This window comes from Platalea leucorodia (genome assembly GCF_965183815.1).
Source record: "Platalea leucorodia genome assembly, chromosome: 8".
NCBI lineage: Eukaryota > Metazoa > Chordata > Aves > Pelecaniformes > Threskiornithidae > Platalea > Platalea leucorodia.
In genome coordinates this window covers 46,568,687-46,590,032 of record NC_138830.1, presented here as the reverse complement: position 1 = coordinate 46,590,032, position 21,346 = coordinate 46,568,687, and the positions used below count along the sequence as shown (strand labels likewise).

General features: G+C 39.4%; 1 protein-coding gene across 2 annotated transcripts; it reads right to left on the bottom strand.

Moving 5' to 3' along the window:
• Positions 1–25: 25 nt before the first annotated feature.
• Positions 26–20,681, bottom strand: LSM14A (LSM14A mRNA processing body assembly factor). 2 transcript variants are annotated; one of them, XM_082320476.1, is made up of 10 exons: positions 20,290–20,679; positions 12,692–12,855; positions 11,144–11,276; positions 9,944–10,066; positions 7,903–8,079; positions 7,528–7,590; positions 6,640–6,819; positions 4,926–5,097; positions 3,800–4,028; positions 26–1,873 (listed from the first exon to the last, which is right to left on the bottom strand). In XM_082320476.1, exons 1-10 carry the CDS (start codon positions 20,408–20,410, stop codon positions 1,850–1,852), a joined length of 1,386 nt encoding a protein of 461 aa, XP_082176602.1. In that variant the 5' UTR covers positions 20,411–20,679; the 3' UTR covers positions 26–1,849. The 2 variants fall into 2 exon arrangements, with proteins under 2 accessions (XP_082176602.1, XP_082176603.1); XM_082320477.1 differs by lacking the exon at positions 7,528–7,590 and having other exon boundaries at positions 20,290–20,681.
• Between the last annotated feature and the right edge of the window lie 665 nt (positions 20,682–21,346).

Below are 21,346 nucleotides of genomic sequence, written 5' to 3'. Positions count from 1 at the left end.
CCCCGCGGAAGAAGGCGGCCAGGCGGGCGCTGTGCAAGGGTTTATTCTGGTTCGGAATTAAAAAAGAGAAACAGAGACCCCAGCGTCGCGGGGCAAGGCCGGCCCAAGGCAGCCCCGCTGCTGCGCCCCCGCCGGGCAGCCCGGCCCCCCGCCGGCACAATTCATCGCGCTCCCAGGCGGCAGGGTCACGTCCTGTCGCGACGCTGTAGCACTCGCCGCCGCCGCCGTCAAACCCTCCAGGGTCATCCAGAATCATGATTTGTGGATCCCAAAAGGCGTTGTTGTTAACATGCAAAAAACATTACTAAACAATATTATCTAACTTCTACAGTTGCCAAATACTTGACCTTAATAAGGAAACCAATTACAAAATACTTCCTTGTAGTGCTATACAAAAGTTATAAAATTAAGATTCTATCAACCACTTTTAAATATTCCAATTTTCCGACAGTGCAGTTTTCCACATCTTTATCACCACTGAACATTTCAAAGATAAAGTAATAAAAAAAAAAAAAACACAAACAAATCAGCAAATTAGATCAAAATGTTTGAATCTTTGGATCCCTTTATTCCTGCGGCCTTCATATACACACACAGACACAAATGACCAGGTCGCCACCTCGGCGTATCAAAAAGTGGTAACTCGGCATTCAGAATTGGCAAGAAGTCCACGCTGTGTCATTTGCGACTTCACCGTCTTAGAACCAGAGTCTCAATGTCTCCAAGCTATGGGCTATCAAAATGCAAACAACTTCAAACACTAAGAATTCTTTAAATTGCTTATGCCTACAGGTATTACAACAAAGTTAACATTTCAAGAATTGACAAATGGAGACATACTTTTGTCCCAGGCGTTCCAGGAGAATCACGAACTCGTCCGCCTGGTCCGTTATTAAAAAAAGTTAATATTTATCACTAAGTAAAATTAATTGCAAATTTTGACATACGAAAATTTCTTTTCTCCTTATTTGAAAATATCTCCTTAATTTGGTCAAATCCTGTGATATGCCAGAAACTACAAAAATCAAATTCCTGCAAGAGAAGTGAAGAGTGTATCCAGTTTTGTGTAATGGAAGAACATTTTCAAATCTTCATTATACTCCAAATATAAAAATCAAACATTTAAGCCTGAAAAGCTGCTAAAGGAAAAAACCCAACTAATTCAGTGTTCTTCAGCATATCAACTTTTGCAATAATACAGTATGTTTGCCGACTTAAAAATGTTTATTCTTTAAAAAATTAGTTGCTTTTTATACAGCTATACAAAGTTTGTAATGTTTCTTTGGCAATGGGATATAATGGAATTTTACAACTATATAAAAAGTTTCCTTTGCCTAAGAAACAGTATTTACTGTGTGTACATATTTGACTGACAAAGCAAGTTTTCTACTGTCCAGCACCCTAGTTGATAAAAGTACAACTATCTCAAAAGGGATATTACAGGATTTCCAAAAAACAACCTTCAGTGGATCAAAACACTCACAGTATCGACGGCCTTCTGCATACAATTGTCCTTACAACTTGAAGCAATTATCAAATACAGTTTAGTAATAAGAAAAATCCTTTCAGTGATGAAAAAATACTTAAACTCCATCGAAGTACTGCTTTATAATTAACTATACATAAGAAATTACTTATCCTTCTGTCTCAAATATATTTAATGCTCACTGTTTTCAAAGATGGCCATTTTTCAAAAGTAACTGCATTACACCCCTTTGAAATTAAATAGTTAAATCCCAGTGCTGGTGACAAGTATACAGCAAATTAACTTCATTCTTTGCAGAGATTGAAACTAATTCTCTGGATCAAGAAGATCTAGACGTTCACCTGGTTTCAGCTTTCTTGTAGACTATGCAGCAACTTTGTTGTCTTTCTAGAGGGAACAACAGTAGAATGTTAAAATTAATTTTGCAAAACAGAAACCACAAATGAATCTGGGTAACAGCACCAGGAGAGGATGCACCGCGATGGCTACTTCCCCCCTCCTGCACTCCGAAAGGAGACCCCCCTGCGTGACCAGGCTGGCATCTGCTCGACACCCCCCAGCCTGGCGCACACTGCAGCAGCTCGTCACTTTGAGCAGATCTCTGGCCCGACTCCTCGGCCTTTACACCGCCTCCTGCTTATCTGGAAGGCTGTGAAATTCTTTCATTCAGAAATTCAGATCTTTGATCTTCAACCCCTCATTTCAATTCATGCTCAGCTACCAAAAATTTCTTTAAATCACAGGACTAATTGTTGCAAACTAATGAAGGAATAACTGAGGGACAGTCAGAAATCTTCTGTGACCAAAAAAAAGCTCCCCCCGCCTTTTTTTTTTTTAATTAAAAATATTTAAATCTTTAAACAGAAAACAAAGATTTTGTGTTGCAAAACTCTAACGGCTCACACAGTAAACTACCAGAAAAAGTTCTTCCGTCCCAGTCAAAATTGTAAAAGCCTACATTTACTTGCACCAATCTGGTTAATTCTATTTGTTACTGACTCTGAACAGTATTACTTCTGTTCCTTAAAAAGCGAACATTCAAGTTGAATATACACGCATAATGCCAAGAAAAAGGTCTTGCAATGAAACTATTAAAAGATTTTGGTTTTACAAGCAACTCAGCTCTGCTGATTTACATCATCTGTATGATCAATGTGCTTTCATAAAGAGGAGCATTTACATCGTTTCTCAGAAAAAGGAAGTGCACCTAAGTTACCACTAGCACAGAATACATCACTTCACCAGCTGGGGCTGACAACTAACTTTGTCGTTCCTCTGAATGGCTGGTAGGAAGAAGAGTTAAGATCTTCAACAGGAAACAGAGAAATGGATGTCTTAATAGTGTTGCAAAAGCAACAAATTGCACAACTATACTGTAAAGGAAGATTCTGCTTTTTAGCCATCACAGCTCTTGCAGAACAAATTACTATTTCTATGCTCACATGATGATGAAAGCATGTTTGTAGATCAGGTTACTTGAGTCAGCAGACTTACATGGTGGCTTGTGCATAATGCTTAAAGGAACTGTTAGCTTCATTCATATTTAACTAAAGTAGTAGTACTTATTCTAAGTTTTTAAAAACACTTTCTCTATGGGACAGACAGTGATCTTTTCTTTTGAAGCTTTTATGCCCTGTCTCCCACAGTTCCTTTTTACTGAATGAATGGCTGAAAAAAATCAATCCTGCCTTAGCTTCCCCAACAGCTAGTGCATATAATTACGAAAAATTACAGTTTTAAAAAAAAAAAAAAAGTGTGTGTAACAGGACCTTACAGAACTCAAATAGTTTTTTATCTTCCTTTTTGAAAAGGTCATCACTATGCTTCAGCAACTTCAATTACTCTATTTGAGGGATTATATAGGATCTTAGAAGTCTATAGGCTTTGTGCCAACTCATTCACAAAAAATTTTAAAAAGTTTGCTGCACGCTAGCAGCAAGTTATATTACTCCCTCTCAATCTTTACATTTTACAATATTGCTTAGAAAAATGCTTGCAATTCAATTACATCTGCAGAACTTATACGTTTTTTTTTTTTCCCCCCTTCCCTCCCTGCCCCAATTCCAGCTATAGCACAAATATTTAGGGCATGTGAAGAAAGGTAGCTTTTAATTTTGGCTGCTGCTGATAGTAAAATGATGCTATGTAACTAAAATTTCAGGATTAATGTACTTTCAATTAAATAGCTCAGAGTACCTGTAAAATACTATTCAAGAAATTCTAGTTCAACATCAAATCTAAAAGCCGGAGTTTTTTTACCGCTAGTTTCCAAGAACAGTGGATCAGGTCATAGCAAGATTAAATATATTTTACCCTATATTCAAAGTCAGCAAACTCCCTGCCTCCACGACCTCCTCTGAATCCACCACGAAATCCTCGGGGGGCAGTGAAGCCACCTCTTCCACCTCCTCGCCCTCTTCCACCTCGGAAACCAATCCCTCCTCTGCCTCTGTACCCTCCACGGCCGCGATTGGGACGCAGTGGTATTCCGAAGGTCTCGGCATTTAATCTTCTTTCCTCAGCCCAGGTGGGTCGCCGTTCTCTGCCACACAAAAGGAACAAGGATTGTTTTAAAACACACTTCAGAAGGAGGATTGCCTGGCTTAGTTAGAACATGGCCAGAAAGCCCATGAAATAAAGAACGATACATTAATCACATTGTAAATCTCCACATTATCCCTTCTGGAAGAATCTAGGTGTCTGCCACAATTCGTTTAACTCAATGAAAAGGGATATGCTACAGTATCATTAATTACATATTAAGAATGCTCTAAGAGTTTCCCATACAGAAGGACACAGTCTGTATCCTCTGCACACATCGCCATATAATAAAATAAATAAACAAAAGCTATCTGCAATTTAAAACGAGAATCAGAAAGCAAGAGTTTGCAGTTACAGATGTTATTTTATCAAGCTGTCAGTACAACACAACGATCCCCCCGCCCTGTAACTCAAAACAGGTCAGCAATCCACATCATCTTGTCTACTAAAAAGGCAACAGCAAAAGATAAAGCTTTAATTTTCCTGAAATGCCTTCTGCCCATTCAAACAACACTACTGGCCAAGACAGTTATGTAATCTACTTGGAAACCATTACCAAAGCACAGTCCTAATTGATTTAACTAAAGCAGTAATTTACTAGCAAAACAAAACAAAAACCCCACTTCAGTAAATCTGGAAAGGAGATCCAAGAATATGTACACTAAGTTCTAGAAACATAGTTCTAAAACAGCATTTAAAAATGTCTTCTGATTCATGTCCTGCACTTGCCCGCAGAGATTTTGTGTGTCATATTCCTGTTTTATTTTTGCCCACTGCACATGGAAACAAGCTTTATTCACTTTCGATTCAGAGTTGGTTGTAAAGAGTAGAGCTGACAATACCTTATGATATAAACACGCATTAAGCAGACTAACAAGCTTCCCCTTGCAGGCCATACCTATTGTCATCACAGGAGATATTATCAAAGAAGGATTTGGTTTTGTCATAGTAGCAGTTGGGTCCAAGTGGATCTTCCTCATCCGCATTCCCTTCGCTATTTTGGGTATCAACACCTGAGTCACCTTTGTCTTCTCCATTTACAGGCTTCTCTGGTTTCTCAAGTTTATCTTCTAGAAAATAAAAGTGAACAGAAGCCTTCCAGACCATCATACTACAAAACAGCACTGTTAACTTATTCCCAGACAGACAGACACAAACTATAATGAATGCTCAAAAATACAAAAACCCCTTCAAAATTTAATGTGGAAGTCACATAATCTGACACACATAAATTAAGATGTTTTGCTGCTGCTGTCTGGAGGTTTGATATCCTCTATATTCTCTGTGGGTTTAAGTAACAAAAACAACCTGTGGTAGAATGGATTTGATAGTCATCCATTTTCTAACCTCCCAGCTACCTCCTTTCCAGACTTAAAAGCCTCACTCAGTCATTCCTCATAAAAGCCATTCCATGTTTACGCTCATCCCTGTTGCCCTTCTCCTTTGTCTTCTGGCTTTGCCGTTATCTCCTTTGACACACAGGGCCAACATTCAAGATATTATGCTGCGAACTGACTTTATGGTGTATTTCTTTCCTAATTATGCCTGAAGTTCAACTTACTGTTTTGACTGGTACTGAAAAAGAAGCTGATGGTTCAACAGAACTAGCTATTACGATCTTAAAGTCTCATTCCTTAACGCTTACAGCTTAAATCTCATGACGCTGTGCATAAACTTCAGATAACCAGCTCAACCTTTCCACAACACACACACACACACACATATGCAAATTACCACTCTGTCTCACAAAATATTTCTATAGCTCTTTATGGTTAGCTTTCCTTTTCCTCTTTGTATTCTGAAAAAATGAGTATGAACAGCAAACTGTCAACTCATTTAAACATGATCCAGAAAAAGAGGCAAGCACCTGAGAACAAATCCTATGGAACTCGACTGGTGGGTTTTTCTCTACACTGAAATCTGACCATTTATTCCTACCTTTTGTTTCCCAGCTTTTAGCCAATCATTTACTGAAATACAGAAATCCCTATTTTAACCTGTAACAATTTTGTCCAAAAATAGTAGCAGCAGTGTAACAAACAGGTGGCTGGTCACAAGAGAATGAGGTAATTAAAACAGAAGCCTGCTAGAAAACAGAAGTGCTGGCAGTATGGATTCGAACTACTCCTGTGTTTCTTTGGAATAGGGTAAAAGCAAAGAAATGCTAGAAACTTTCTTGAATTGAAACTCTTGTGCATCCTCCAGCAAAGTTCTAATCCCAAACTCAGGTTTTTGTGATTGCTTTTCATCTACTAATAATTGAAAACATAAAATACAGGTTTTCTTCTATTGCATCTTTTCCAGAACTCAGAAGTAAACTTGCACTGTTGGGACTTCTGCTCAAATAATCTGCATTTTTAACCAACAGAATTCTTAGAACATAATGTATGATATTTGCTAGTTAAAATTCCTTCAAAACTCAAATATTGACCCAAGTATTTAACTAAATAGATGATCCCAGTTTACTTGTTCATTGATTTTTTTAAAATTTTTTTAATGACTGCAAACAAGGCTTAGCAGGATATCGCTTTTAAAAGTTGTTCTCCAAAGTGGGATTAAAACAGCAAGGCACAGTTTTTCCATGCTCAAATCTAAAGCAAAAATTGGTTTACCTTTTAGTTTAAGTTTATTATGAAATTCTCTATCAATTTCCTCCTTGTTGAATTGTGCATTTGCACTTTCAAAGTCAAAGTCCTTCTCAAACTTCATTGGACCATCCCTCCTAATACCAAATCTTCCTCGGCCCCCTCTGTGACCTCCACGGCCTCTCCGTGCTGAAGGTCCACCTGGAACTGAAAAGAGGGAAATTCTGTTTGGTTTTGTTTTGTGGGTTGTTTTTTCTTTGAGGGTGGTGGGGGTGGTCGGTTTTTTGGGTGTTTTTTGTTTTGTTTTGTTTTATTTTTTAATTCCAGGGGTAACAGGTTTGGACTTCATGCATCCTCTTCCTGCACTTCTGTTGTTAAGAGTTCTGTCGGAGCAGCTTGTAATTTGTAAATTCATTTACAGTAATTACGGCAGTGACACAGAAAGCATCATAGTACTAAACTTGGGTACTAAAAGACTTTCTAGAAGTCATTAAAAGCTTTTGGAAGAGTTAAAATGTTAGTGGCTTTTCAGGCAAGTATTTTCGTAGAAAGGTAACAGGTTCTATTTCATGCTATTGTGTTTATAGGTCCATGAATATTGCTTGGGTTTGAATTTTTATTCAAATTGCTTAATATAGAGCAACCAGAAGAGATTCTTGTCTTTAATGTTGACTTTTTGTGCTTGTATTATTCTGACCCAATGCAAAGTTATTGTTACCCACTAGAAACAATTATGTGAAAGCACTCTAAATAGTAATTTTTTTATTACCGTAATCTCAACTGCAAGATTTCTGGATGTTAGAAACAAAGTCCTAGTACTTTGCAAACCATAGACAATGCTGTATTTTAGCAGACTTTTAAAAAACTTAATGAAGTCTGAAAACAATGATAGCTATTTCTCAAAACAAGATTTACCAATTTGTCGTTTGTTTTCATTTCTGAGTTCATTTTCTGATCTTGAAACCTTGTGTGCTTCAGCTAAAGTTGGAAATAAAAAAATGATTTGTTTATCCAATTAGGTATTTTTGATCATACTTTTGTATATAGTTATATAGTTCAGATTTCAAAAAAATTTCAAACCTATAAAAATAAACCACAAGTTTAACTCATAAAAGAAAAAAAAATTAAGAGTATATGCTTGACTTGAAAAAGAAATATATATAATCGAGGCCTCTGTTGGCCAGCCTACCAGTAATGGACAGCAGGAAGATTCCTACATGTTACCCTTAAAAAGAGCATTTCATATGTGTATGGAAGAAAATAAGCCGTATGAAAATTATCCAAAGCTACCTCGTCTGTGCTCTGGATTCTCTAATGATTTTTGGCTAGCAGACACCAAAGGTCTGGCTGGTACAGGACTCCTCCTCCCAACTGGTGCTGGAGTAGGCAAGTGGGCTGAAGCCGTTTGTACTGCTTGTTCCATGGTGGGGCTCCTTCTCAAATGATCTATCTGAGGGCTTGAACGGCCTGGGAAAAAGACAAAACAAAACCAAAACCCAAAGAGTTATTTCTCATCTACAAATTTGAGTTACTGGTCTCAACCAATCCAGACTGACAGGTTTATCTGCCTTACCAGTCAAGATAGCTGTGTCCAAAGAAGAAATAAATATTCCTGCACCCTCAGATCCACTAATCCAGAATGAAGGATATTTAGCAATTCCCCTTCCCCCAGTCTAAAAGAAAAAAATGGGTAGGACAATTAATCCCTACCGACCCACCCATGATGTGCATTTAGCTGTGGAATGAAATTTTTTGATTGACTGAAGGTGAAAACACTCTTTCTGCCTCCCTGGAAAGTCAAGTGGAAAGTGACTGCTCCCAAAGGCAGAGATAGTTATGATACTGAAATTTCATTTCATCTAGCGCATTCTGTTGTGATCACCACAAAATGAATGAGCAGTGATGGCTAGTGCCAGGCATAATGCAGATGAAGGAGCTACGAAAGCTTCCCCACAAAGTGCTGTTCATACATTTCAATTTGCAGCAGGAGTAACTGGAGCCAAAAGCATGTTTAGAATGGAAACATTTGATCTGGTCAGACAAGTTTATGACACCAGAGAGGTAAACCTACTAAGAAATTAGAATAAGACTCAAGTCCCAGTAAATAAAAGAATAACATCATATCCCATAAAAAAGCTAAACAAAAGAAGAAAAAAAAAATCCCAAAACCCCCACAAAAAAACGCCAAACCAACCACACCACACTTATGATGTACAAAGATGACACATTTCTAAAAGCAAACACACACAGAAAAAACTTGTTGGTGCCCCACAGGAAATTTTGTGGCAGAATGTATGTTCATCTGGAGCATATGTCACACATTAAGTCCGAGAATCATAGAGGTTTTAATTTCACCTACAGAAAACCAAGCTACTCTTTCAACAGAGAAACAGTAAATGCTCAGCAGACTTCCCCCCCCCCCCCCCCCCCTTCAATTAATGCAACAAAGTAGAACCCATTTTCGGTAGCCCACTCAACTAATCCTAGAAAGCAGTCCTAATTGGTATACAAATCTCAACTAGAATTTAGGAAAAAAAAAAACCTGTTTGCTCTAAGTAAAGTGTTTTGCCTTTTAACACAACTGCATAAACTTAAAAATAGCATTAGGAATATATCTTAGCATACACTTTTACTCGCAGCAATGAAGAGTGGAAGAGCAGGAAATAATGTCTTTGGATTTTGAGGAGCAATCAACACATTTGCATAAAAAAGTGAGGGTGAAGGTGCTCAACATTTGGTTTCTTTTTTCTTTGCCACTCAAAAAGCATCAAGAACTTCCTTTTTGCTTCTACTTTCTTTTTCCAATATTACACAAACTACCCATACAGTTTCTATTACTATTAAGCTGACTTAACTGTCATGTCACTATCTCTACAGGCAATCAGGTCTGCTGTTAATATTATTTATGTAAATATACATTAACAAAAAAATACTGTTAGAAATAAAGATTTAAAAATTGTAAGCTGAAGGACTTCACAATTCAATCAGCATGAATTATCTTGAGTTTTGTCGTGCTATCAATAAAACTAAATATTGAATTTCCATAGGCACCTCTCTGTAACATTATTCAACTGAAATAAGTCCTACTCCTCAATATAGATGCTTTAAGGATAACAACAAACGTGTTGCTAACAGTTATCTATGCAGCACGCCAAGATGTAGGAAAACACATTTAAAGAGCAAGTACAAAGCCTCTCAGTGCTTTCTGGTTTTAATACCAAGTGTTTGCATGACAGAATTCAGCTGTTTGGTTAGCATTTCTGGCAAACACCTAAAATCACAGGGGCACAATTGGTCAAAAAAGATCAGAGAGTTGTTCAAAAAGATTTACCTTGAGACATCTGTGTTTTTAGTGATCTTGCATCTGTTGTAAACGCAGAACCAACTGCAGTGCTTTGGGACATACTAGCGCTGGCTGAAGAGTCTGTTCCAAAAGATGTTAAAGAACCTCCTCCTTTGAAAGAAATAATATAGCTGTAAAACCTGGTTTAGACTTTCTTCTATATTTTTTTTTAAGTTAGCACTAAACGACTACTGAAGCCATATGAGGCAGTTAGAATACACTTAAGTCTACCCTTCCCATACACTTTAAGTTTAATGTGATGTATGTATTTGTAGTAAGTTGGCAAGACTGTAATATCTTGATGTTTTTCATTTTAAAAAAATAAAGAGCACTGCTAACTTTAATATCACAAGTATTAACATGGCATAGTCATGACAGCATCTTACAGAGTAATAAACAAATGTTATTGGTATATATTTCCACTTCACATCTTTTAAACAAAAAGTGTGACTGTCACATCTTATTAACTGATATCAAGTTATGGCCAATTCTGCAGCCTTCCTTTCACATGGCTAACATTTTCAGTACCAGGAGTAACACTGTCACCATAACAGTTACAGGAATGTAAGTTCCTATGTGAAAAACTAAAAGGTGAAATAAAAAAATTCAAGGGAGGAATGAAAGTGGGTTGGTGAGTCTTAGAGAGCATCTGCAGTATAAAGGAGCAACTAACCCATGCAGCTCACAAATACTTCAAGCATGTACTTCATGCCAAGCTAACATCTCATGAATAGCTGGAGGACTGTGCTGGCACATGGACTGCTGAATAATCCAAACCCTTGGTTAAGGCACACACCACCTGGCCAACTTGGGATACCAGATGTCCACAGCACAGCTATGGGGCTTTTGTGGAGGAGCTGCCTCTACCACTTGTGAAATATAATGAATACACGATGAATGTAATGAATATATATGAAAAAGAATGAATTCATGAATACAGGAACCTTTCCCCACTCGTCCCTCTGAGATAGGGTGTTTAGTTCTCAATGATAGTTGCTTCGATTTGAGTTGCAAAGGCTATGAAAAACTCTCTACTTCCGAGCTAAACTGTGGGGCTGATACAGATTAAAGACTTCGGATCTCCCCTTAGGATAAGACCTTGATGGAATTAAAAGCACTGAGTGCTGTCCACACACACACATGCAACTTCACTTATAGGAAAACACCAAATAATAAAAATGAACATACCAACTCCAACAGCGCCAAACTGCTGCCCCACCAGTGGGCTTGGACTAAACTGACTGTATGCAGGCATTCTGCCAAAAGGACCATAGGACCCCACAGACTGGAATGAAGATGATGTCGAAGATCCTAGTGAAGACTAAAGACAAAACACGCTTGCAGAAATTCATGTTTATACAAAAAGCAGGAAATAGTTCTGCAAGGCAAGAAATGCAGAAACTAAAACTGTTTGTTAAATTTACCCTAACACCACCACTGTAGCTAATACATATAAAAGACCTTAACATTCATAAAGTTGCTTCTTTTAATACCAAGAATTTAACCACTTTAACACAGAAGCAAAGACAGCACAAAAATAATGAATTACATGTTACTCTGCGTGAAAACTCAAAACAGACAACAGTTAGCAGAAAACATTTTCACAAGTACGTATACAGTTTAGAAAGCACTTTTACCCTTCCAATATCACAAACTCGTGAAAACAGTACCATAAAATTTTGCAATCTTTTCCCTGGAACCTCAGATACCGGACTCTCTTGTCAAACGTGCATAAGCTTTTGTTGGCAAACTTGGAAAATGTCCTATCTTTTTCCCTTAAGTTTAAAAACCACACAAACAATGAAAGACCCAAACGTACTGGAGGAGGGTGGGGTTATTACTATTACTGGGGTTAGCAGTAATGCAATTTCACAGCTCTCAACTACTACCGACAGAAGGAGTTGCACGAAATTTAGCAAAAGACCTTAGAGGATTGCAAGGGTATTTTGTAAGGAAGTATCAAGAACTGTATCTTACGGAACAGTTAAACATTAGAAACGTAAACACTTACATGGAATTATCAAGTTCCGTTTGAACCAAGAACTTCCATCTTGCTCTTAAGGATGATTTTAAGACACCCCACAAGCACAATCAACAAGCCAACAAATTTCAGAGATCAAAAGTAACTATCTCTGTCAGTCCATTTACTATGAAATAACAGATTAATTAACCCTGAAGCCTTCAAGTTGTAAGTTGCTTTCCCTTCAGCAACCAAGTATTCCCATTTCAAATAACTGCTCTTTAGTATGAAGCCTTTTTAAAAACACATAACTAGATGAAACACTTCTAAAATCATAGTCAGCAAAAGAAGTTGAACCTTAAAATCCAAAGAAAACAAACCAAACAAACAAAATCACTAATGACTTGGAGAGGTTTCAGCATCTACTCCATTTGACTTATACCAAGTCTGACCTTTCCAAGAAGTCTTGCATATGTGTCCTCCTAAGCCAAGTACCTTTCAAAAAAGGCTTCAAGGTCTACCAAAAGTCATTAGTCATTTTTGCAAAACTGGCATCTTTTTGGTATCCAGTGCATAGTGCTAGAGTTAGATTTCAACCTTGATTTTTCAGTTAGAGACATGATTCAAAAGAGGAAAATCTTTCCAGAGTTCTTTACCTTGGGTTGTGAACTTTACAGCAACAAACACTGTAATTTTTAAACACTCATCCAGAGACCACTTAAAGCAACCAAGTTATACCTTCAGCAACAAACATCCAAAAATATGTTTTGACTTACCTGAACAATAGCAGGGTCCTGTGGCAAAGAACACTGAGGCTTTGGTGGCTCACAGACAGTTAGGTCTTTAATGTCACTGCCACGGAATATAATATACTCAAAAACTTCATCACGAGGTGGTATAGGTCTATCAGTTGGTCTATCTTCTGTACCAAAGGAGCGAACTGCAAAATTGGGAAGGGAGAAAAAAAAATAAAAACATACCACATTCAACAAAAAGATTTCAAATATACTGCACAGAGTAACAGCTTTAAATAAAAAGAAAAAAAAATTTTGAGCAAAAAACCTTATTAAATAGGCAGCATATTCTTTGCTATTATCAACTGCTCAGACATAAGCAAGTAATTTGATCTCACAAACTTCAGTTAAAAATCAAGCAGAAAGACACCTCTTCTATTCCTTACTGAGACATCACTTATGCTATCACTCACATGTTGAGTATTTTGATCGTTCCATGAGGATAAGGGGAATCGGCAAAGCACATTTTTTTGCTAAGTTAACACTTTCTGGACATTATAGCAACAGGAACACCAACAAAGGCTGGTTGAGTCAGTCCTGTGAATCAAGGACTACATGAGTTTACACACTTCATATTCTGCACTTGCAATTCAGGAAAAAAAAAAGCTAATACTACTAGAAACTAGAATATTAAAAATTACCAAAAGCAGAGTATTTCTCAATAGATTCAAGGTCTGAATCAAGATTGAAACAAAAATTAGGAATTCTGTGGTATGTATATACAATTTTCACTAAGCAAAATGCATTCTTCTTGCTGGTGTAAGGTTCATATGATCTCTGTCAAATTAAGTAAACTCACTGGGCCATAACTATCTTCCTAAGTAGGCCTGCATAGCATACAACATACCAAGACATTAAATTTATTTATATTTACTTAGCTGAATTCCAACCGTTTTCAGATTGCATAGTGATGAAGGTTATCGCGCTCTTTCCCTTTGCACTACATATAATCACTACCACTGTTTACGGATAGCATCACTTTACTTTCACTGCCCTCGACTGAGCTGAATTTAATCAACTTTCCTATTTCTGTGCATCTGAAAATCCGCTCTGAACGGTACTAGAAAATGTAAGCTCTGTAAAAAGGCATACACTGTTAAGTGAATTTCAGTCTTTCTTGCAAGGTAAATCTGTCTTCTCTTCTTCCTCTACAGAAAGAGATATTGGAAGCTGAAGAATTTGCAGAAATTAACTCAAAGTAATACACAATAGCTTAACAACATTATCAACTGGTCACGTGCATTACTGTAGTTCATTCTGTTGCTTTTTATTCATCAGGCTCTTCTATTTCACTGTCTTGACCGAGGAGCCACCTTCACTTTCTGGCCATCCTCTACTCTACTTATTAGGTAACTAATAAATTAACTTGGCCCTTTACTCCATCATTTGACCTGCTGTCTTGGTAAGTAAAAACGAAGTTGATCTTGTATTGGTTCTCTCTATCCCACACTGAAATGGTTGCTCTAGTAGCCATTTTGTCTACAAAGGTGCACAAAAATGGCGAGAGTGTGATCAGTAAGTTACTGAAGTATTTTACTTTCTAGCTGAAGTGAAGGAACTGAGCAGTAGCAACACCACAAAAAAGGGTAGTAAACTAGAGGATCACATCTCACCTCTACATAGAAATAAAAATCTGATGAACTATGGAAGAAATCTGCTTTGAAAGTACTTCTCTTAAGTCAGAGCTATGCTGCATGGATAAGTATTTTACTATGAACATATGAATACCAACATAACACGACAGAAATAGGAGCAGTTTTAACACCTGGCAATTACCTTTCCCCATTCTAAACCAATAAAAAAAAGTGAACAACCTAACTTTCACCTAATGACACCTTAAAAGAGGTAAAGGGATTTTACTGTATGTCAAAAAGAATTTGTCTTTTTCCCTATCATAAAGTTATGAAAAAATCAAAAGGAATTATTTTCAACACCAAAACCTGGAATTCATCTTTAAGAGATTCAGCTGTCTATGCAACTAGATCAAGACAGTGATAAGGTCAACAATGGTTTGGTAATAAAACACATCAAGAGTTGCTACTAAGAGTTTGGGTTTTTTCTCTACCTCCCCCCTGCCCCAAACTAAACTGGGTTTAGGGCAACTTTCTGCAAAATATAAAGACAATTCTGTCCAATGAGGATTAGCTCTGCTGAAGAGGGGTAAGCAAACTCCTGAGATCTGGGGTTCAACCTTGCCCTCTCACCCCAAAGCAACGAAAATAACCATCCCCAAGTCTAATTTCCTCCTAAAGCAAGGAACCAGAACTGCATGTGCAGCGATCTAAGAAAGCAGTATAACATAGAGTTGAATGCAAAATATTAAAACCAACAAAGGGATAGCTATCTTTACAGTTTCTTCTTTCTTAGCTTGAATTAGGATTTAACATAATCTGAGCTCATTAAAGTAAAAACTCTAATATTAAAAGGTGGCCAGTACAATAGGATTTTTGAAAGAAATAGCTTTTACCATAGTTATGCATAATCAGAAATACTAAGTTGCCAGAGTATCAAAAACACAAGGTACTGGTGCAGCAGCAGTCTTAGAGCTCTATCCAGCTCTGTCTCTTGGGGTATTTCCTTAGTCTACATCCTTCCTCCAGAACAAGGTGCAGTGGTTCATATATAACAAAAAACTGAAGAGTGAGAGGAAATGAAAATAAGCACGTGAAAGATAACATAATCTTATAACACTTACCAGGACTATGGTAAATCCATTTACTCTTACCTTGTCAATGTAAGTTTTTTGAGGGTTTTTTTGTTTGTTTTTAAATGAGCTAAACTGGCTTAGGGACTGGCAAACAAAAAGCAACCATCACATGTTAAAAGCAAACTTATTTGTCTGTATTTACACTGACAAAAAGTAAGTAGCTAGCTAGAAACTAACACTGTTGAGCCTAACAGGATTCACATATGTGACTTTATGCCCAAGTAGTTCCAACATTTTCATATTAAAGTGCTGCGCGCAAATTTTTGTACAGATTTTGACTGACTTCAATGTTACTAATATACTATATTTTAATGGATATTACTATATTATACTGCTATAGCGTCCAAGGAAAACATTGCAACTTTCCCTATCAGTTAACAGAAATGACTACCTGTTGATTAACACCGAAAAATACCGTGTTAATCAGAAGCCAAGCTACATATATTCTACTAGCAAAAGGACTCTGTTCCCATACAATGTCAATTATTGAAAATACATTGGTTCAGTCTCTGTATGCAGCACTGACACAATCTTATCAGCCTTAATTCGTGTGTAGCATACATACACAGAAACCAGTCTTTCCCCGCTCTTAAGGCACCCATGAGAAGCATGACGACTAAAATGACACCACCACTACCAGAACAAGTCATTTCAATTGCCATCTCTTCAAAACATCACAACCCTTTCCCTGTAAACATGCTTGGATGCCTGCACACCACATTACAGGAAAAGTATTAATGTGAAGGAGGCAGCTTGTGGTGGGCTCATTCCTTCAGAACAACTAATTCAGTCTGCATTCCCTTACTCGTAGGGGTGGTGAGTTAACAGGGAGATAAGACAGGAGGGAAGCAGCCAGGAGTATGCTTTGACAAGAGGAATTTTTCTGATGTGACACACTACGCACAGGGTTAGCCTGGCACACATGCCCTAAACCTCAAGACATGGAGGGAGCATGTCACTTAACTGACTAAAAAATAACTTCATAAAAACTTGGTAAAAATGTAACCCTTCCCTTTCCTCCTCCCACCCCTGAACTATAAGAAATGCTCAAGTCTTCACAAGAATTTAACTTTCTTCTGTCTATGTTTCTGAGCCTTTTACCCAATACTGTGGAAAAGTCTAAAAGAAAGGGAAATTTTCTCTTTCATGTGTCATTAGACTACAGAAAACAGTATCACAAATGTTGAAAATGCTAGAAATGCCAGAAGTTTAACTACTTCTTAAATTACTGAAAGCTATGCCATTAATATCTATTAATTATAATGGTTCCAAATGCAACCATCAATGGTCCAACAGCTGATAAGTGAAAACTGATGCATTACACCAGACTGACAGTATATCAGTTTCTGTTTCTTATACTCATATGCCTGAAGATTCCCTACTGTTGGCAGGGAACAAAGCCTTTTCTGACCCAATATGGTTGTTCTTACACAGCTTGCCTACATTAAAAATCTCTCTCTCTAAATTGGTGCCTTGAAATAGAAAGACATTATATACTACTAGCATGAAAGATCACATCTAGTTTTTAATGCCGCAACATGTAAGATCAAGCACAAACCGTCATGATTATTCTATACCTGCCCCAGGTAGGGCAGCAATCACTTTACAGCAAGAAAATTTTACTCCTAACCAGGGCTTGCAAACACTCTATTCTTAAATTGGTTGGACTTAATGATGTCTAAAAAATTAAGTATGAATTAGAAGCATAAACTAGAAGGACATTCCAAGTTGAAACTTGAGAATAAGAGTGGGTGGTTTTTGGTTCCAAACACTAGCTCTGAAAAGCTGGCAATCCGAAGAAAGCATATGCAGCAATAATATATAAAAACCTTAAATACTTGTATAGCTTGCTTAATATTTGGAATCTGATATAGATGGGAGTTCTCCCTGTTATTTAAATAACAATACACTTCAACACTTTGTGAAACGATGCACCGCTTTCCCTTATCAGACTCCAGCGTAGGATGAAAATGTTATGCTCAATATTTAAACAGTTGCTATCTTCCTTTAACTCGTGAGACAGAGGCCACAACTTTTGCTAGAAAGGATCACAGCTTTGTAAATAAAAGGCTGATTAGAGAACTATGGGAGATTGCCCCTCAGTAACTGAAGAGCACAATCACTACCCTGTTAGCAACCACAAAAATCTTATTTCTGTCTAAAACCCCAGAAGATTTAAGATAAATGAAGGCATTCCACATGTACAACTTTGCAAGATTAATCTCAGACTTCATTTTAGCCCACGGAAGTCCTACTGTTAGGCAAATCTGTAGTTATTCAAGAACAGATTTGACCTCTACTTTCACACTTTATATCACAAACAATTTCAGTGTTTCCAGTTAGGAAATGAGTAACGATAAGCTGCCCTGCACTCAACCCAGGTAACAGTCACACGAAGCCAGCTACACAGCAGAGCTACTGAAAGCATCAAGTCATCTTTTGGGGCTTTTTTTTGTCTCTTTCTGGCAGAAAATTTTACATTTGTGGTAAAGATCCACAGTAAACTGTTCTGGTTTGACTTCTGGACTCACCACAGGAAGAATAGATAACTATTACCCAATCAACACATTTACAGCTACAGACACTTCAGAAGGAAGATCTGCTTCTTTCACATACAGACCTGGCCATAATTAACCACACTTGTCACCTTACATGTATGCTATCATACCACATTCACATGACCTAAGCCTTCATTTATTCAGAAACTTGAATGTTCTTGAGTTGAGCATTTTGTTTATGAGCACAGTGAACTGTTTTACAGTCTAATATGGTTGTTATCAGCTTCCAGATTAATCTCAAGATTTTTGGTTCCAGGTGGCCTAGAAATACTGGTTTATTCTCTTCTGAATCATGACACTATATTACAAAACACACATTCTTCAGCTAACTCAGCCAAGCAAATTTAATGGTTTAGATTTACATTTCTGATGAGATCTATGGGAAGAGAGTACATTAGATTTGTAACTGTATTTTGATCTATCTTAAATATGTACACTTTGGCAGATATGCCATAACATGACTTAACCACTCTTGAGAAGTTACGCAAAATTGTCTTGATCAGCACTAAATCTGTCTAATTTAGGGCAAGACTATCACAAGCTCCTCAAGGATGGGATTCTTGTAAGTGCTTTTGTACACACCTTAACAATCACAGCATGCAACTGGAATTTCTAAACATTTATTTTGAATCACAGTGTTCATCTTTTTCCTCATATAAATACTAGCTGCCCTTTTTAAAGAGATCAGGCAATGCCAGCAAAGGTAATTTAACCTAAAGCAACTTTAGAAATAAGTAAAAATCACATCATGAAAGCTAAATGCCCCATAAATGAACTATGCAAGCCTGGGACCAAGCCTACTATAAGGTGTTTCCAAGCATACATATAAGAATTTACAGAACAAAGCAATCTATTTCTTAAATAATAAGGGGGGGGGGGGGGAGAAGAGGACCTTAAAGTGACAAGGCACACAAACAAGAACTACCACAAAGGCCAATGCAAGATGAAAGCAGACGAACTGCTACACGGTATCTGCTCCACAGACCAACTATTACACATGCCAACTATGTAAAACGTAACAGATTGTCATTATGCTAGAATGCTAAGTCTATCATACCAAACAGGAACTGAGGTTCGGAATACTCTCAGTCCCAAATACTTAGTTTACACAAGGAGCAGTTTTTCCCCTTACCTAATGGCTGGATAAACTCTCTGCTTTTATATATGCATTTAAATTATTTAGCAAGACTTTACAGAGTCAAGAAGAGTAAAGTGAAATACCATTGAGCTTTGCAGAATCTTTTATAAAGAAGTTATTGAAAATTCTGACTTAATGTTTTACCTAGATATTACACATTCACTGCAATGGCTAATATACTTGTGTTGAGAGTGCATTATCATGCGCAAGAAATAGTGAAGTCCTTTGGACGCCCATTTTCAAAGATCCTCTTTTTTACTCCCCAGTCCCTGAACTCTCTTCTCAGTAAACATATCTTCCTAACTTTCTTATACATACACACACACACACACACACATATTCTCTGGCCAATACATTCTCACGCCAGTGTCTGTACTCAATTTCAATTTATACACTGCCATACAGCTACCTGCGAAGTGAAGAGCTCACAATCAGCCGCCTTTGTTGATAACCTAGCATTCACAGGATGATAACCTAGCATTCACAGGATGATAACCTAGCATTCACAGGATGCAGAAGAGTTCAGTTGTACGCGGCCCTGTATCCTGTAGGTCTCGAATTCTTACAAGGCAAAGAAATCCTCCTTCCAGCTTCCCCCTCCTACTCCCTTTTACGCACTAACTCTGGACCACTTCCACCCCTACAGGCTTCATACTTTTACTCTATTCAGGACTGCTTTGAGCCGCCCCTAGCTGGGTAACGTTCCTTGCTCCCTTTCGCGACGGTCCCTCCGCGGCCGCTCCGGGCTTCCCACACCCCTCCCCGAAGCCGGGGGAGCAGGGGCCTCCGCAGCGCTGTCGCGCCGCCGCTCTCCCAACCCCTCGCTCACTTCCACCTCCGCCGTGAAGCGCCGCGGGTCGCCGCAGCCCCGCCGCAAACGCTCCGTCGGGGAGGATGGCGGGAGGACGCGCCTCCGGCCGAAACTACGCGGGCTCTTAGCAGCGCTCCGCCAAGCACCCCCGCAGCCGCTGCTGGGCCCTGGCAGGCTGCAGGCCTCCCCCTCGCACCCCGGGCCTCCTCGTCGCCACAACGCCACGGACGACCCTGCCGCCGTCTCAGGTTCTTGCTCGATCCCCGACGGGCCCCCTACGCCGCCGCACGCACCGCGGCCCCGCTCCCCTCCCCGAGGCGTTGCTGGGCCGCCAGGGCCCAGTCCCCTACTCCGCCAGGTCCTTACCCTTGGCCAGCGCCACAGTGGAGTTTTCGGTGTCGATGGTGTACAAGATCCCTTCATAGCGGATCTCGGCCTTGGAGATAAGGCTGATCTTGCTCCCGATGTAGGGCGTCCCCCCGCTCATGGTGCTGGCTCCTCGGTCAGGGACACCCCCTCTCCTCCCCTGCCGAGCGCTCCTGAAGCCGGGCGCAAGCAACTAAACAAGCCCGGCTCAGAGTCGTAGTAGGCGCTCTACTCCTCCCGCTCCGAGCCCGACCTTCCGCCGATCCCCCAGCGACGGCTCTCCCTGCGCAGACTCCCTCAGCACACCCCGCACCAAAAGCGCCCAGAAGCCCCAAACATGGCCGCCGCCTTCATCTTCCCTCAGAGCCGCCCCCCCTTCGCTCCAGCCGCGAAATGGATGCCGGGAGCGGAGGCGATCTCGCGAGAACTGGCGGCCGGGGGCGGGGCGGGGGCCGCTGAGGGGAGGGGGCGGCCATTTGGGTCGCCCGGGAATTGAATTTAGCGGCCTTCAAACGCCGAGCGCCCTGGCGCCTTCCCGCCTCGCGTGTGGAGCGCGGCTTCCCCGGCGGCGGCTCGGCTCGCCTCGGCTCTGCCCTGCCTCGTCGCGCTTTCCCTGCCCGGCCTGCGGCTCCCCCTTCCCGGGCTCTCCCTTCCCGGGCTCCCGCCCAGCGCGCCGGGAGTTTGAGCTGACGACTTGGAAACCCCACCCCTGCCGTAGCCCGGGAGCACCGGGGGATGTGAAAGTAGGTCTGGTGACTTGGGGTTTTCTTTTTTCTTTTCTTTTTTTTTTTTTTTGAAAGAGGCCCAACCCACCTATCATTGAATGCTAATTTTTGTGGTCCTTAATAGGCAGTTTAGAGTCCAGTCATGCGGAGAGCTGCAAAAGTGTAGATGATGATGATGATGATAACTAGCTTGTATTTCAAGGGGGATTCCGTTTTACTCAGTTGGCAGAGTGCTGAGGTAGTCGGACCTCGCCAAACAACACTAAGCAACGCAACTGTTGATGAAATATTGACTAAATTGTGGAATTAATCCTGAAAAAATACTCTTAGTA